At 46.8% G+C, this 15,864-nt stretch overlaps 1 protein-coding gene across 1 annotated transcript; it reads right to left on the minus strand.

The window, feature by feature from the left end:
* Positions 1–218: 218 nt before the first annotated feature.
* Positions 219–13,868, minus strand: LOC135808167 (chromodomain Y-like protein). The gene is made up of 5 exons (XM_065321317.1): positions 13,691–13,868; positions 6,991–7,037; positions 5,851–5,976; positions 5,289–5,370; positions 219–1,089 (listed from the first exon to the last, which is right to left on the minus strand). The coding sequence occupies exons 1-5, from the start codon at positions 13,841–13,843 to the stop codon at positions 727–729; spliced, it is 771 nt and encodes a 256-aa protein (XP_065177389.1). The 5' UTR covers positions 13,844–13,868; the 3' UTR covers positions 219–726.
* Between the last annotated feature and the right edge of the window lie 1,996 nt (positions 13,869–15,864).

A 15,864-nucleotide genomic window follows, 5' to 3' on the forward strand; every position in this document is an offset into this window, starting at 1 on the left:
ATTCTCTTGCCCAATAAAAAAAGTAAACTATCGTGTCCGTTCCCAAAGGGAACTCACGACGGCCGCTAACACCCGGTAAACCCTAGCGGCAGATGCAGCGCCTTACGGTGGGGGCGAGGGGATAAGTCTCACAACCACTGACACAAGCGCCGAGAAACCCCATTAACCGTATCCATGTACCCCTTGTACCTGGCCGCAAATTCTCCTGCACAATGGTGTTCGTTATATCAGGAGTCGACTGTATTTGTATAGCTAGTACTTGCAAGAATTTTTTTGTCAAAAGTAAAGAACAGTGATGTTCAACTAGACATCGAGTTTAGTAAAGTGAGTTAGGCTGTTAGTCTCAATATAATCAAGTGATAAAACTAGTAATATGGTAGGAAAGTAATACAAACGGGTGCAGATTCTACACGAAACCAAGTGGAGTTCACGAGCAGAGAATGCTGAATACAGTCATGTACTCTGAGTACTGGTGATGAAGTGCGGATTAACGAGACACACTACGGCACACTACAGTACATCCGGTCAAACACTGGCTGAACAAGGCCCATTGAAAAACTAGTTCTTGCCTGTAGATTCACAGCATTGGAGCATTGCTCATCACAGACTTCCCTAGTCGTCGCCATTGTACAGTGTGGGCTTGTGAAGATAGACACATCAGCTGTGTTAGGCCTAGTGGAGATGAGGATTGATCATATAGTTAGTCTGTCGTGCATCTCCTGTTTATCAGTGTACACTTTGTCCAGCTGTGGTAGCCATCTCCTGTTGGTGTGGCTGCTTAAAGAAACCTTCAGCAGTGCTACATTCCCTGAAGACCACTTTGGTTTGTGCGCACGTGACATATGTTACTGTAACCTTGGGCTTGGCTACATATGTCGATGATGAATGGGCTCTTAGTCCGGTAGAACTGACAGCACTGAGATTAACTCTCTCACTGACTGGCTTGACACGCTTGGTAGGAGGCGAGAAGTCGCTGGAATCAGTTGGCAGCATGTTGGGATAGCGTTGCCACACACTTGCAGAGTGGGCTAGTGTGGCTGGTGCTAAGCCCAGTGATCCAGTGACTGCTGTATCATGCGATGATTTCCCCTAAAGCACAGTCATGATGGTGCATCACATGTACACATGGTCAGTACAGTGTGGTATTATGACGTGTGCTTCACTGGGTTCATGAATCTTCTACTGTAGCGGGATATTGCCTGCTAGAAATACCATATCCCATGTGTCAGCAGCATAGCTCACACTCGGCTGATCATGTAATATTGACATGTGATGCACTCTACATAGCACTAACAGGACACAGCATGTGCAAACTGCAGAGTTGACCCAGATGTATCTTAACACCGGTCTACCACAAGCAGGTACGTTTGACCCTCATTTTTTAGGGTCTTGTTGCTAGGAACTCTTCCTCTCCTCTCCTCCATGCGCTCTCACAGCCGACTCACTGCTACCCTCGGTAGCCATTACACACACCAACCAAGTGACAGTGAGTCGGCTGTGAGAGCGCATGGAGGAGAGGAGAGGAAGAGCTCTTTACATTTTATTGGCCGAATAGTACCGTTCACCATTTGTTGCTGAGATCGAAGGCTTTCTGACGGTGTACAAAGCAACCATACTTACCATACAACATGTTGACGTATCGATCTACTGAAATTTGTTGAAATTGGGGAAAAAACGACAATCTGCCATGCGCGCATTTCGAGAATGTGAATGCATCTCTTGCAGTCTTGGGGCCGTGTTTGACAAGTGTGTCTGACAGCAGTAGGTTCACAAGTCCAGGCTGGATCTGCCGGCAGGTTTTGCAGTGTAGTGTGTTCAGTCCAGGCTGGATCTCCCGGCAGGTTTTGCAGTGTAGTGTGTTCAGTCCAGGCTGGATCTCCCGGCAGGTTTTGCAGTGTAGTGTGTTCAGTCCAGGCTGGATGTCCCGGGAGGTTTTGCAGTGTAGTGTGTTCAGTCCAGGCTGGATGTCCCGGCAGGGTTAGTGTGTTCAGTCCAGGCTGGATCTCCCGGGAGGTTTTGCAGTGTAGTGTGTTCAGTCCAGGCTGGATGTCCCGGGAGGTTTTGCAGTGTAGTGTGTTCAGTCCAGGCTGGATCTCCCGGCAGGTTTTGCAGTGTAGTGTGTTCAGTCCAGGCTGGATGTCCCGGCAGGTTTAGTGTGTTCAGTCCAGGCTGGACCTCCCGCGAGGTTTTGCAGTGTAGTGTGTTCAGTCCAGGCTGGATGTCCCGGCAGGTTTTGCAGTGTAGTGTGTTCAGTCCAGGCTGGATCTCCCGGCAGGTTTTGCAGTGTAGTGTGTTCAGTCCAGGCTGGATCTCCCGGGAGGTTTTGCAGTGTAGTGTGTTCAGTCCAGGCTGGATGTCCCGGGAGGTTTTGCAGTGTAGTGTGTTCAGTCCAGGCTGGATCTCCCGGCAGGTTTTGCAGTGTAGTGTGTTCAGTCCAGGCTGGATGTCCCGGCAGGTTTAGTGTGTTCAGTCCAGGCTGGACCTCCCGCGAGGTTTTGCAGTGTAGTGTGTTCAGTCCAGGCTGGATGTCCCGGCAGGTTTTGCAGTGTAGTGTGTTCAGTCCAGGCTGGATCTCCCGGCAGGTTTTGCAGTGTAGTGTGTTCAGTCCAGGCTGGATCTCCCGGCAGGTTTTGCAGTGTAGTGTGTTCAGTCCAGGCTGGATGTCCCGGCAGGTTTAGTGTGTTCAGTCCAGGCTGGATCTCCCGGGAGGTTTTGCAGTGTAGTGTGTTCAGTCCAGGCTGGATGTCCCGGGAGGGTTTGCAGTGTAGTGTGTTCAGTCCAGGCTGGATCTCCCGGCAGGTTTTGCAGTGTAGTGTGTTCAGTCCAGGCTGGATCTCCCGGCAGGTTTTGCAGTGTAGTGTGTTCAGTCCAGGCTGGATCTCACGGCAGGTTTTGTAGTGTAGTGTGTTGGGAGAAAGAGCTCCGTTGAGTCCTGCTACTTCAGTAATTCAAAAATAAACCGTCCGCGAATGAAGAAATAAAATTCTCGAAACAGAGAGGAAGTCTTCTTGCTGCTGGCACGGCAACAGCAACTCTGACAAAGACTCGTCAAGTGCGATCAGCTGCTTCGTCTGGCCGTGATAATCACAGCATGCGTAAGCTTGCGCCTGAGTACTCATCTGAGCGAGAGTGAATCTGACGCGAGCGGCGCTGAGATGAACGAATCGAAACTGCGATATCGTGGAATGGGAATTGCTGCTGCTGGCGTATCGCTGCTGGCGAGGTGTTGGTGTTCAATGGCGGGATTGTAGAGAGCCTACATCTCTGATTATTTATCGTAGGACTTCGGCTCTATCACATACTTGGTACGCCCTTCGTGCTGTGATATTCGTGTATTTCATTCACAATTGTATTTTCTCTCCACTTGAATGGCTACCACGGGCTGTACCCTTGCCTGGACCTAGTCATATTTGAATTTTCCGGACGCGTTCAGGCATACAGATTTTGAAAATATACGGCTTACCCATACCTACATGATTACGGTTCTTGAGTTATTGCTTGTTGTGTGTATATGTATTTGTGTGACCACCCCTCACATACAGTGAGTTAGACCGGCAAAGGGTTAAACACCAGACCTTTCCGGTGAATGTTTGCTGTGACACATGACAGCTGCCGGAATCACTTGGCCTATGGTTCATTTGTACAGAGTGCTTTGCCAGAGCCTTTCTTCCGGCTAAAAATGGCTTTGCACCTAAACTGACGCATGAGCATGTTTCATTCTGCAAAAAGATCACTAGTTGCAGATAGCCTCTTTAACCCTTTATTACCGGGTTACTTGCACAGCATGCACCAGAATTACGAATTTCAGCACAATTTCCAACTTCACCAGGTCATAACTTTGGTCTCCTTCACTTGATTTTCACAATCTAGGGCTCGTTGGAAAGCTCTTGGCGAGAGCAACTCCAGGGTACCAAGCTCCATTATCCAGTCGCCACAAATCAGGCGCGGTAACACAGCAAAGTCGTCTCCAAGCCTGATATGCAAGCAAATTCGTCACATCAACGCCATTCCACTCTCCTTCATCGCAGAACGCTCAAATTTGTTTGAGACGATTCAAACTTCAGCCGACTACGTCATTATCATGTGCTTAGTCGCTCAAAGAGCACACGAAAAGGGATTTCCCCCAAAATGACGAAGTGATCGATCAAAAACTTGAATTTGCCGAGATGAGAATACGGCGCGCAATATCTCTGGCGTCCGACATCGTAACTCTTCGGCGATTGTTGCATTGGATAGCTTGGAGTTTCCGCTACCAAATAGACCTTTCGATTGTTGAATTCGCACAAGAAATGATGGAGTTACGAAGATATTACTGGCCTACAGACTTTCGATCATATATGATCGAAAGTCTGCAGGCCAGTAATAAAGGGTTAAATAGGCAACAAGCACGGTGGACAAGAGCTCTGCCGTTGGGGCTTTTCGACTGGTAAGCCTAGGAACAAATGAACCGAGTTTGAGCAAGCATGATGCTGCCTTGTCTGCCCAATTTCTAGTCTATTTTCACGAAGGTTATTTCATGTGCTGACATCAACGGTGATTCCGTCCCAGAGGACTGTGGAAAGTCTACTCTGTGTTATCATGTGCACAGTGTTATCATCACCCAAGTGCAGGGTTTGAAACTTGGGCATGCTTCCTGCAGCATGGCTCACCTGGTCTTAGTTGAATGCCAGTGTTTCAGGCTATTGCTCCCCAAGGTATGGGTCTTACAATGGAGGGTAAGTCACACAGCCGGTATCTTAGTCACGCCGCCAATACCTTACAGTCCATTCATCAGAACTGTCCCGCTGGCTTTTGAAAGTCCGATTTGGGCCGAATTGAGGATCAAAAACCCACTTTAAATCTAAAAAATCTGGGTTTTGGATCTGCTCCTCCATACATTTTGCTATGGTATACCTGTCCCAATTTCGTAAAACCTGGCTGAATTTCTATTTCCCTGTTCTTTGACTTTTCTGGCCTCAAATGTGGCTAGGAGAAATTGCACGGGTCACACAATGCAGGATGTACTGTTGTTTTCACAATATCTACAAGTATGTGTGGGAGACACGAAAAAGTTAGGGTGCCAGTTTCCAATGAATGGACTGTAGTCATGCAGCCAGTATCTTAGTCATGTTCCCAGTACTCACTACACACCTGTAGCATTATTGTCAGTATTCTATTAGTGATCTATGCTTTGTCCAAAGGTATTTGGTCAATGCCGGTCCCTTTACGTGCAGCTTTCTCACAGCTAACGCCGTCACAGAGTAATATATAAGTAGTAGCAGCAGCAGCATGCATGCTTTGTGCTTCACCTTGGCATATGCGTGTGTTGAGTTGTATGATCTGTGTGTTGTGACAAGCCCACCATTCCTGTTGTCTGCCGTCTTGCCCGACCTGTACATACCAGAACAGAATAGGTACAGGATATTATCAGGATATTGAGCAGTGTTTCTGCTAAGCATTTTCCCTTAACCCATTTCACTTCCCTTTCGTCTCATCCACCCTTCCAGGAAACTACCCCGATAAGTATCCATTTACTTTCGGAGAATCCTTCAAATAAAGTCTACAACAAAAATGCAGTGTAGACCATACATATGAGTCTCGTATATGACAGATAAAACAAGGTTTTAGTTGCAAAGGGGAGAGAGGGGCTCTGCCCACCATCTTGTTCAGCACGACAGCAGTGTGTGCACATAGAAAGAACTAAGTGCAGTCCAATGTGTTCCTTCACATCACCACCACCACCACCCCGTCTCCTGCAAACCTGCAAACCTGAGCTCATGTGCCATTGAGGTAACCACAAGTAATATTCAATGTGGCCAACACTGCAGCAAGTTCCTTGCAAGTCCCAGTACTACATTACACAACGCTTACTGTCGAGGGGTTGATTTCTCGGCGTTCGACGACGAAGCCGAACCGCTAGAATTCCGCTGCTCTTGTTCAAAAGCCTCGAATAGTCGTGGGTCAAGGATATTGCCTTCTGGTTCCCAGGTGTTGTACCTGAAGCGGAGCACAATACGGAGTAAATCTGTCAGAGAACAGCAGCACACCCAATGATGCTTTCAGGCACGCAATGCGAGGATTTCCCTACTCTCCCTCCCTCCTTCCTTCCTAGCCTTCCAACATTGCTGACCTTGCCAATTTGTACCTGTTTCCATCGTAGTGACCTGTGTGGTATTCCCTGACCTGTGTGGTCTTCCCTGACCTGTGTGGTCTTCCCTGTATCTTAGTGACCTGTGTGGTCTTCCGTGTATATGAAATACCACATGCAGTCGTTAGTGACCTGTGTGGTCTTCCCTGTATATGAAATACCACATACAGTCGACTCCACTTGTAACAAACTCGCATATAGTGATATAGCGAACCATTGTCCATGTACCTGTTTGAATCAATACAAAATTGACCGTTTATAGCGAACAGTTCTCATTTATAACGAACCGAATCTTGTGGGGCTGCATGTAGTGCACACCAAATGCACTGGTACTGTCATGGGCCACATATCAGTCAATCCCACAGTCAATCCCACAGTCAATCCCACTCAGTCAATATCCCACTCATGACTTGCTGCTTGTATAGTGTGAGTGCATTTCTTTTATAACGGACTTTGGCTATAAAGAACTAATGCTCCTGCACAATGGTGTTCGTTATATCAGGAGTCGACAGTATCTAACTGCCCCCCCCCCCCCCCCACCCCCCATTTCGGACTCCGTGACTAGACCCATTGGCAGACTCTGTGACTATACGTTGCCAGGCTTATCTAAAAGAGACAAACGAGAATACGGTTGTCATGGTGAATAGATCCGGCAGCGTTTGTCAGTGAAGAAAGGTTTCACAACCCTAAGTACGGCATGTATCGGACCACAATCACAATCATGTACAATCTGTATTTTTAGTATTTTTCGTTTTGTCCTCTGTATGTATTTCTCACAGGCCATGCATACAGAAGAGTGAGCCTAGGCTGACTAGATTGGGAAACACATTCTTTAACGCCATGCATCTCACTTTTTCACTTACTTTTCACCGTAACCTTTCCACTTGACCAGGTATTGGACTTTGCCGCCCTGAAACAGTGAACATGATTGTAGACAGCTATCAGCTATTAGTAGGCTTTTACCCTGGAAAATAGTCAACTCATAAATATATACAGCTAAGAAAGTGTCTGCTCCGAACGTCGGAGTTCGCGCTCCCTGCCGAGTGGACTTGACACTTGCCTGACTCACTGTGTATTGGGCAGGGAGTGGTGCTTTCTTGCAGGTTTTTTTTTTTTTTTTGCCGAGTGGAAGGTTTGACGGGCCTCTCGTGTGCTCCAGACACAATCGTGAGTCAGTCAAGTGTCAAGTTAATCGGCAGGAAGCGCGAGCTCCGACGTTCGGAGCAGACACTTTCTTCACTAATCACCGCCGATGTCGCAACATCTTTCATACACAGCTATTACCAGAAATCCAGCAGTTAGGAATCACAAGTAATGCATTCCAGATCCTGGTTTCCTTAAAAAAAGGTCCTTAAAGGTGGTAATGCTGGCAAGTTATCAGCGGTGACGGTGGTGGATGTGATAGCGGAGGTGGTGGTCACGGTTGGTGATGGTGGCGGTGGAGGTTGTGGTGGTAGTAGTCATCTTTATTGTTCAATCCACAAAATGGGATGCAGAAAGTGAAGAACCACCCGAGGTAGACAGCCATTATAAATATTAAAAATGTTAGGGCCCTTACACACTACGTAGAAAACCGCTTTTTTGTTGCGTTCCTGTAAAAGTTGCCATGTCGACTGACGTCATATGGCACGAAATCTAAAAAGTTGCGTAAACGTTTTACTCAGATCTCGGACGGGTGTAGAAGGCTGCTTTTTAGCTTTTTAGCTTTTATGCCTTCCCGCGCTTTCGGACTTCAACTTCTTGTTGGTGTTTTTGCTGTTTGGTGCTGTGTGGATTTCCGTGTTTCAATTTCAGCTGTCCATTGGACTTTTCGCCTGCTTCTGAAATTCTCGTACCTGAACTCGTGTTGTTCAAGCCGTAGTAGACTCGATCTTGTTTGATTGCTGAGCGCGACACGATGCCGAAAATCCAGTGCACAGAAGAAATGGAGGCGAAGCTCATGGAGCTGTGGGCGATATATCAAAAAACAAGGCGTTCCAAACTCGTTCTCAGGGTGAGCTGTCCACAAGTTGCGACCAATTCTGTATTTGACGGTACCATTCCGCAACAGCATGCTGAGCATCGTCGTGACCATGAAATTTGAGCAACTGCGATCAGTCATCTAGAAAATATCAAGAGCAGGACCGCCATCAGACGACTTCACTAGCTTCTGCAGGTCCTGCAATATCATGGCGGCAACAATTTTACGTCGCCGCTTTCTCCTTGCCGGAGTCAACCTGAGCTCCATGGGCATGGCTCCAACACAAGATGCAGAACGAAATCGAAGAAGCACACACAGCACTCGTTCTGAGAGCAGAACATTAAATTAATTTTCATCCGAACTGCACTACATCAGTACAGTCATGTACGTAAAAAGCAGATCACCTGTCAGTGTGCAACTGCACTTGATCAGGCTGGCGCATACGCAACGTATGCTCAAGTTAGTTGCGTTTTACATGTACGTAGTGTGTAAGGGCCCTTAGGGGTCGTCCGCAATTATCGAAAGTTTTTTCCAATCCGTAGTAGCTTCGAATTTTTCCTCACCCACCCACCCACCCCCCCAGTCCGTAATAAAATATTATTGATGGACACACAACCCAACACATACATGTATGGAACAAACTCAATCAGTGCTGGTCCATGAGTCATAGTGACATCATGTCAGAGTCACCAGCGGTTTTGAAAAAGGGCTGCTTCTTCACCGCCTTTCCAAACAACGTCGCCTGTCTGGACATAGTCAATAACAGTCGTCAGTGCCAGCGCTAGACGGAAGGACTTCAAAGGAGTGCATGGAAGACGGTACTCTGGACGAAGGAGACAGTGAAACTCAAAAATAGAAAGTGTCGACTCGCCGTCGAATGCGCCGAACTAACTTTATGATCACCGGCCCAGGAGCAGCGAAGGAAGCGCGCGCGGGGGTGCAGAAACTGCCAGAACTACAAAAATATTTGTAGTAGACAGTTCGCGCGCAGCCGCGCGTGGAAAACAGGGGCTACACGCAGACGTACACGTGGCACGCGCACGTACGTGTCATTTCGGAAGTTTTTCAATCCGTAACTGGCCTTGACCCACCCACCCACTTTCGAAGCTACTACGGATTGGAAAAAACTTTCGATAATTGCGGACGACCCCTTATTATGCCATGCCAGCCAGCTATTATTAAGTCATGTATGAACCCACAAAGGTGGTGGTGGTGGAGGTGGTGGTGGTGGTGGATGTGGTGGACGTGGTGGTGGACGTGGTGGTGGAGGTGGTGGTGGTAGTGGTGGTGGTAGTGGTGGTGGCGGTAGTGGTGGTGGCGGTAGTGGTGGTCGTGAAGGTGGTGGTGGTGTTGGTGGTGGTGGTGTCGGAGGTGGTGTTGGTGGTGGTGGTGTTGGTGGTGGTGGTGCTGGTGGTGGTGGTGGTGCTGGTGGTGGTGCTGGTGGTGGAGGTGGTGGTGGTGGTGCTGGTGCTGGTGGTGGTGCTGGTGGTGGTAATGGAGGTTTTGGCAGTGGTGGTGGAGGTGGTGGTGGCGGTGTCAGTGGTGGTGGTAGTCGTGGTGGAGGTTGTGGTGGTGGAGGGAAATATGGCCCAAATAGCCCATATTAAAAAAATCACAAGATAAAATTATTGTAATATAGAGATAAATGTTGCTAAACACGCAGCCATTAGTATGAGGAAATGCCATACAGTCACAAAGGCACATAGAGATAAATGACATTGTGTAGGTACAAGTATTTTTGCCATAAAAGGAACATTTTCATGTGACAATTTGTACCTACATGTACATGTACCTCTTGTACCCGGCAATGTGTATAAGACGCAGCTTTTCACACAAAAAGATCAAGGGTAGAAAAAGGGGGTGCGAATGCGAATTTCTACAGAAGTCTACATATAAAAACAATACTGCTCAAACCTGAAAATGGGGGTGCGACTTATAATTGTGAGCGACTTATAATCAGGGAAATGCGGTATATGTCTGTGACTGTATAGCGTTTCCTAGCACAGTAGATATTGGTCATAACGTGCCCTTCTGATTTTTCACATTTATCACTATAACCGGTATATCACTACAGGCGATTTTCAACTGCGCTCGTCATACATACACATTATACACGTGTGGGTACTCGATCGCGCTAATGTAGCGTACTGATACATGATGCATGCTGCTGCACCTTCCCCAGTCTAGGGTGAAGAACTTCTTGGCCCAAAGGCATCATCCAGGAAGCATCAGACCAGAATACACTATGGAAACAGACATGTGGCTCCAAGTCGAGACATCAATGCCTCGCACTCGTGTGTTGCTATCACTATAGACGATAATCTTTCTGCACGAAGAGGTGTTTTGAATGGTGATTCTGTATCCTTATAGCCGATTTATCGCTATATACGATATATTGGTTATAATGATAATTTGACTGGCTTTTTCTGATTTCGCTTTTGATATTTTCATTTTGTATCAATAGCCGGTTTATCACTATGTCCGATGACTTTATAACCGATATCCACTGTATTAATGGCTGTACATTTAGCAACATTTATCTCTATATTACGGTTTAAATAATCGACGCGGAGACAGCAATTTTATAATAGCAACAAAGAGACCAAATTCTGCTGGCATCGCCACACTTCAACGAAGTCATGAAAGTTTACCAAAATCGATTTTCCTGTCACATTCATCAGTGGAATGTCGTGACTGAAGAGTATCCGTGCTGTACAATGATTAAATATACATTCAATAATGTGTTACGAGAACAAAATAAAGTGCTAAAATAGAATGAAGGAAGGTGAGACTACAGAAGTGAAGTGAGAGCTAAGTGCAAATGGGGTGAGAAACTAAGTGCAACACTAGAACTGTGTAGTGAGACAAAACAATCATGCTGTGCACCTACGAAAACAATCTTGATGCAACTACATGTTTCTTCTGCTTACAACGATCAGGCTTGTACAAACGAATACAAACAGCCTCAAATACTTTCAACTGACTAGCATACCGTGCACGACACAGCACAGAAAAACTAAGATGTAGTTGCGTTAAGATTGTTTTCGTAGGTGCACAGCATGATTGTTTTGTCTCACTACACAGTTCTAGTGTTGCAATTAGTTTCTCACCCCATTTGCACTTAGCTCTCACTTCACTTCTGTAGCCTCACCTTCCCTCATTCTATTTTAGCACTTTATTTTGTTCTCGTAACACATTATTGAATGTATATTTAATCATTGTACAGCACGGATACTCTTCAGTCACGACATTCCACTGATGAATGTGACAGGAAAATCGATTTTGGTAAACTTTCATGACTTCGTTGTAGTGAGGCGATGACAGCAGAATTTGTTCTCTTTATTGCTATATTACGGTTTAAATTTTTTTACTTTTACACAACCTACTCGTCAGAAGGGGAGAAGACAACAGAATATACAATAACAAAACAGCAGGGAGAGAAGGGGCTGCAAAGCAAGCCTGTGCTGGTGAGGCAAGCCCACAACACCGACCTATGCCTGGTCTCGGCGTTACTGTTAGTCTTTTTAGCCGAAAGAAGATTTCAATGGAATCTTTTCACTCACAGATCCGTAGAGCTCAATTCTGAATAATGTGGGAGCTGTTCTTCTCATTAATAGTGCGGTTTCTGTCTCGTCGACTTTTTATAAAATTATTATTGTGCCGCACTCTACCACTGATCTACATGTATGGTGTAGTCATCATACAAGCAGCAACCGTTCGATATTTTCTTCACACTTCACAACTCGTGTATCCTGTAAATCCATATACGCACGCTGGTGGGACGCAGCACTCATTGTACCCACACACTTCACATACAAACTACAGTCCATTCATAAAAGATGGACTTCTTCCTTTTTTGGCCAGGTTTTGCCCCGAAAGCACTGAATTGGGAAAACCATCAAAATCCAGGCCGTTTGACCTTGCCTACAACAGTGCATTGGTTTGAACCCCAGTTCAGGTATCCTTTTTGGACGCTTTTTCAAATTTCAAATTTCGCAGCACTGCACTGTGTACGATAAAATCACGAAAAATCGCCAAGTACGGGAACCAGGGCTCATCTTTTTATGAATGGACTGTAGTACCCTACTTCTTCTAATCTCTCTTCAAAAATTTGAGAACCAGCTGCCCCTTCTGGCAATATCAAAAGCTGCAGGGCTGTTCGAGAATCAAGTCATGTCTGTTCATTTCGATGGTGCACTAGTAAGGCAGAAGCATCTCTTGTGCAATTTTCGTGCCCCTTTGTGACCTAGAAATTGTCCTGGGTTTGGGGTGAGGTAGATTTGAATGCCAGAGAACGGGTGTGTGTTGAAGTCTTGAAAGTGAAAAAATATCTTGAAAGTGGTCTCCTAGAGTGACTGAGTGTTTGTTTTGTTCATGCTGATCATCCCTCCCCATCCTGCGCATTCTGAGAGTTGCCTGAGCAACTTAGGCACAGGACCTTTTCCTCAAGAAGATGATCACCAGACATCATCATAGATTGCACAAGACTCCGACAATGAGTGGAAGAGGTTCAATCGATTAGACCACGCTTTGTCAGCGGCCCGTTAATTGCGAGGAATACTGATCGTTTTACGCTCAGTGGAACCTCTCGCAGCGGTAATATTAGCGTAGATTTACTGTCGTTTCGAATATCATGCGAATATCAAGTGATCTAGAAACGGCTTTTTTCTTTTCCAAATCAGAAGTGTTTTTCGCAGCCGAGAACTAACTTCTTTTCCTTTGCGTAAAGATAGAGTACTGAAGTCGATGTCTTAGCGGGTAGCAGCTCGGAAAGCGAGGAATGGTTTCCTCCTGAGGTCGGATGATGGGCTAGCTCCTGGAATACTTACAATGTAGGCCAGTGTCCCCTTGGCTTAAGAGAGTAGTTACACGGGGTAAAAGATTTGCTTCAAAGGAAACGCGATTGCGTTGGTGAAAAAACGAACTCGCGGGCTGCGCGTCTTCTTTGCTTGCGATTGAGTACCACACCAGGCGCTGAAGACGCGTTCATCTCCTGAAGGGGGAAATAAGAGCTTCTCCGTCGTGCTTGGAAGAGGCTGCCTCAATCGGACAAGATGAAGCTTTCCCACAGTGCTCTAATTTAACAGGCACGACCAGGAAGTTTTAGGATTTACGTCAGCTGCGATTGGTACTTGGCCAAGGACTTGCCGGAGCGTTCGAGAGGTCCAGAGTGCGTCTGTACGACTGCAGTAGATCCGTATCCTCTCCATCAGTATCTCAGCCCGCTATTCATGATAGGAATGTTGGACCTTGCTCGCCTTCTTTCCCAAGAAGGAACGCGTGTCAGTGGTCCCTTGCCGCAAAGAGTAGCCGAGTTGCTGTGAATGAAGTGCCTTCTAGCGCACCGCTTGACGCTAGAACAGGGTCAATGGCAGCCAGAGACCAAGTGAAGCACAGTGCGATACCGCTAGACGATGCACAGGGCCATGGCTGACGTACCCACGGCAGGGCGATGCGTTTTCTCACCCTCTGTCAAAAGAAAAAATTCGCGTGGTAGTGGTAGAGATCGATCTGCGGGCGGCCAGGAATCGCTCGCAAACATCAGTGTCATGAGGGCCTTAGACATCAGTGAAGAAGACAAGCAGAGCAAGAAGATAACTTACGCTTTGAACACGTCTTTTCTTGAGACACTCCGCGGCGAAGATGTCGTCACCACCACTTGCATTCTGTTGAGCCGACATTGTTGCTTTGCTGTCTTCCTCCTCCCGATTTTTCCACTGCACTTTTTCTACGTCTATGTTGGAGTGCATATGCATGCATGCGTAGTGAGTCTGCGCCCGCAGCGCGCGCATGCACACTCAGCATGCCAATGCCATCACGTACTTGTCGGCCCTGCTGGCCTGATCATTGCTCAAGTATGTCACCATGTGAAAATAATGCCTAGCAAATAGCACGCTCAAACATGAAACACTCTGTTGCCAGTGCACTAGACTAGTGTTGGTAGTTGGTACTCTTCCACCCCCGGCCCCGGCCATGCGCTACCTGCGCGTCCACACTGTCATGAGTCATAATAATGATGGTTGTCCGACAGCTGCAGCTGGCCAAGTATGGCATGCATGGCACACAAGGAAAATGAGTCACTTCACTTGTAGATGCTTCACATCTACATGACTGCAGACTCTCCTGCCCACCTTCGCCAGGCTTCGGCAAAGACTGCGCTCATGCAGGCATGCACTGGTTTTAGATGTTGCATCAAGCACAGACTCAGTACGCGCGTAGATCTACCCGCGCGTGCACGCGTGGTCATCTCCCACGTCACGTGTGGTAAAGGCGCGAACATACCGGACGCCATCACTGCTCTTTCAACGCATGCGCGTATGGAAGTATTAGTTGCCGTGCATGGCGTGCGGTCGTTTTGAGTGGTACCCGCTGCCCGGGCGCTGAAACTGTGAAAGGACATAACAACAACGACGTCGTTACGTGATACTGGCAGTGCACAATCATGTACATGTATGGCCATAGTTGCGTGATCTCATTATCAGGGTCGCACATCATCATTGATGATCACTGTGATCACTGATCAGCTGATGGCACAGTGAGTGATGTCATTAATCATTGGCATTATCCGGAATCCACGCACACAAAGTCAAAGGCACACAATGAAAACCGTGGCCCAAGGCTTGGGCAAATTCCGTTGTGACTCAGAGTCAGAGTTTCATGGCTGAACCAATCATCAGACAACCAGGAATCGACGTATTCAACTATTAGCACTACAACGCTTGCAGTGCTATAAAATAAATGAGACAGCTCAATATTAATCCGCAACGTGCAGCCCAAAGTACGTACCGCTGGTTCGCCGCGCCTTGCGCTAGGTTCTCGGCGCTCGCACCAATACGAATCTGACGAGTGACGGTCGGGATCTCCAGATAACTAGGCTATCTAGTATCTGTGACACACTGTGATTCACTGTGAAGACATAAAATATTGGCTGAAGTGAAGAGTGAAGACCTTCGGTCGTGGATCTGACATGGCGGTGTTTTCATCCAAGAATAAGTTAGGATTTGTTGATGCCATCTTCATAAGGGCCGTCGATCAATAGTAGCGGTAGATTTGTCTTGTGACCAGACGAGGCCACAACGCTTGCAGACACTGGCACGGACACTGCACCAGTCACACTCCACAACAGCTAGAAGTTAGTTGCTCCTTAAAAGCCTTGTTTCGTTCCATTATGATGACGGGAACTCATCAGAGGAGAGGCAGACACTGCATATGCATATCTACCTCTCCTCTGCTGAGTTCCCGGCATCATAATGGAACGAAACACAACTAAGTTACTTGTCAGGAGCAACTCAGTCTAGCTGTTGTGGAGTGTGACTGGTGTCTGCGAGCGTTGTGGCCTCGTCTGGTCACAAGAAAAAACTACCACTACCAAGTTATTTAGTATTAGAAGCTGTTTTCATCCGTAAACACAATCCTAATCTATGCATTCAGAAAGAAAATGTCACAAAACTGAGACTCTTCACCTAGCATTCACACACGTATTCATTCGCATACACCTACACCTCACAGTTGCTCACTCTATCACATTCACCTGCTTCCACGCCTTCATTTCACTCACATTTTGTAGTAGCTCACACCGTCAGAACACTCTCACATCTTTTCTTCTAATTTCTTTCGTCTTCTCCCCCACTTTAGTTTTTTTTCACACCTCACCTTGTATACTTCCCACTATCCGATAACCTATAAGTAGTTTGTTTCTCCGTATAGCCTCTATTGTGAGACGATTTTCCCTGATGATAGTCTCAAGAAAATCGATTAGGAACAACCATTTTAGATA

The sequence above is a fragment of the Sycon ciliatum genome, chromosome 2, assembly GCF_964019385.1.
Source record: "Sycon ciliatum chromosome 2, ocSycCili1.1, whole genome shotgun sequence".
Classification (NCBI taxonomy): domain Eukaryota; kingdom Metazoa; phylum Porifera; class Calcarea; order Leucosolenida; family Sycettidae; genus Sycon; species Sycon ciliatum.

Bases quoted from the DNA above. Each gene is read 5' to 3' on its own strand.
- LOC135808167 (XM_065321317.1), bottom strand. From the start codon at position 13,843: ATGCATATGCACTCCAACATAGACGTAGAAAAAGTGCAGTGGAAAAAT. The intron at 5,977-6,990 runs GTAAGTGAAAAA...GCTCCGCTTCAG, and splicing joins TGGAAAGGTTACGGTGAAAA to GTACAACACCTGGGAACCAG. The intron at 5,371-5,850 runs GTAAGCGTTGTG...TGGTATGTACAG, and splicing joins GAGAAATCAACCCCTCGACA to GTCGGGCAAGACGGCAGACA.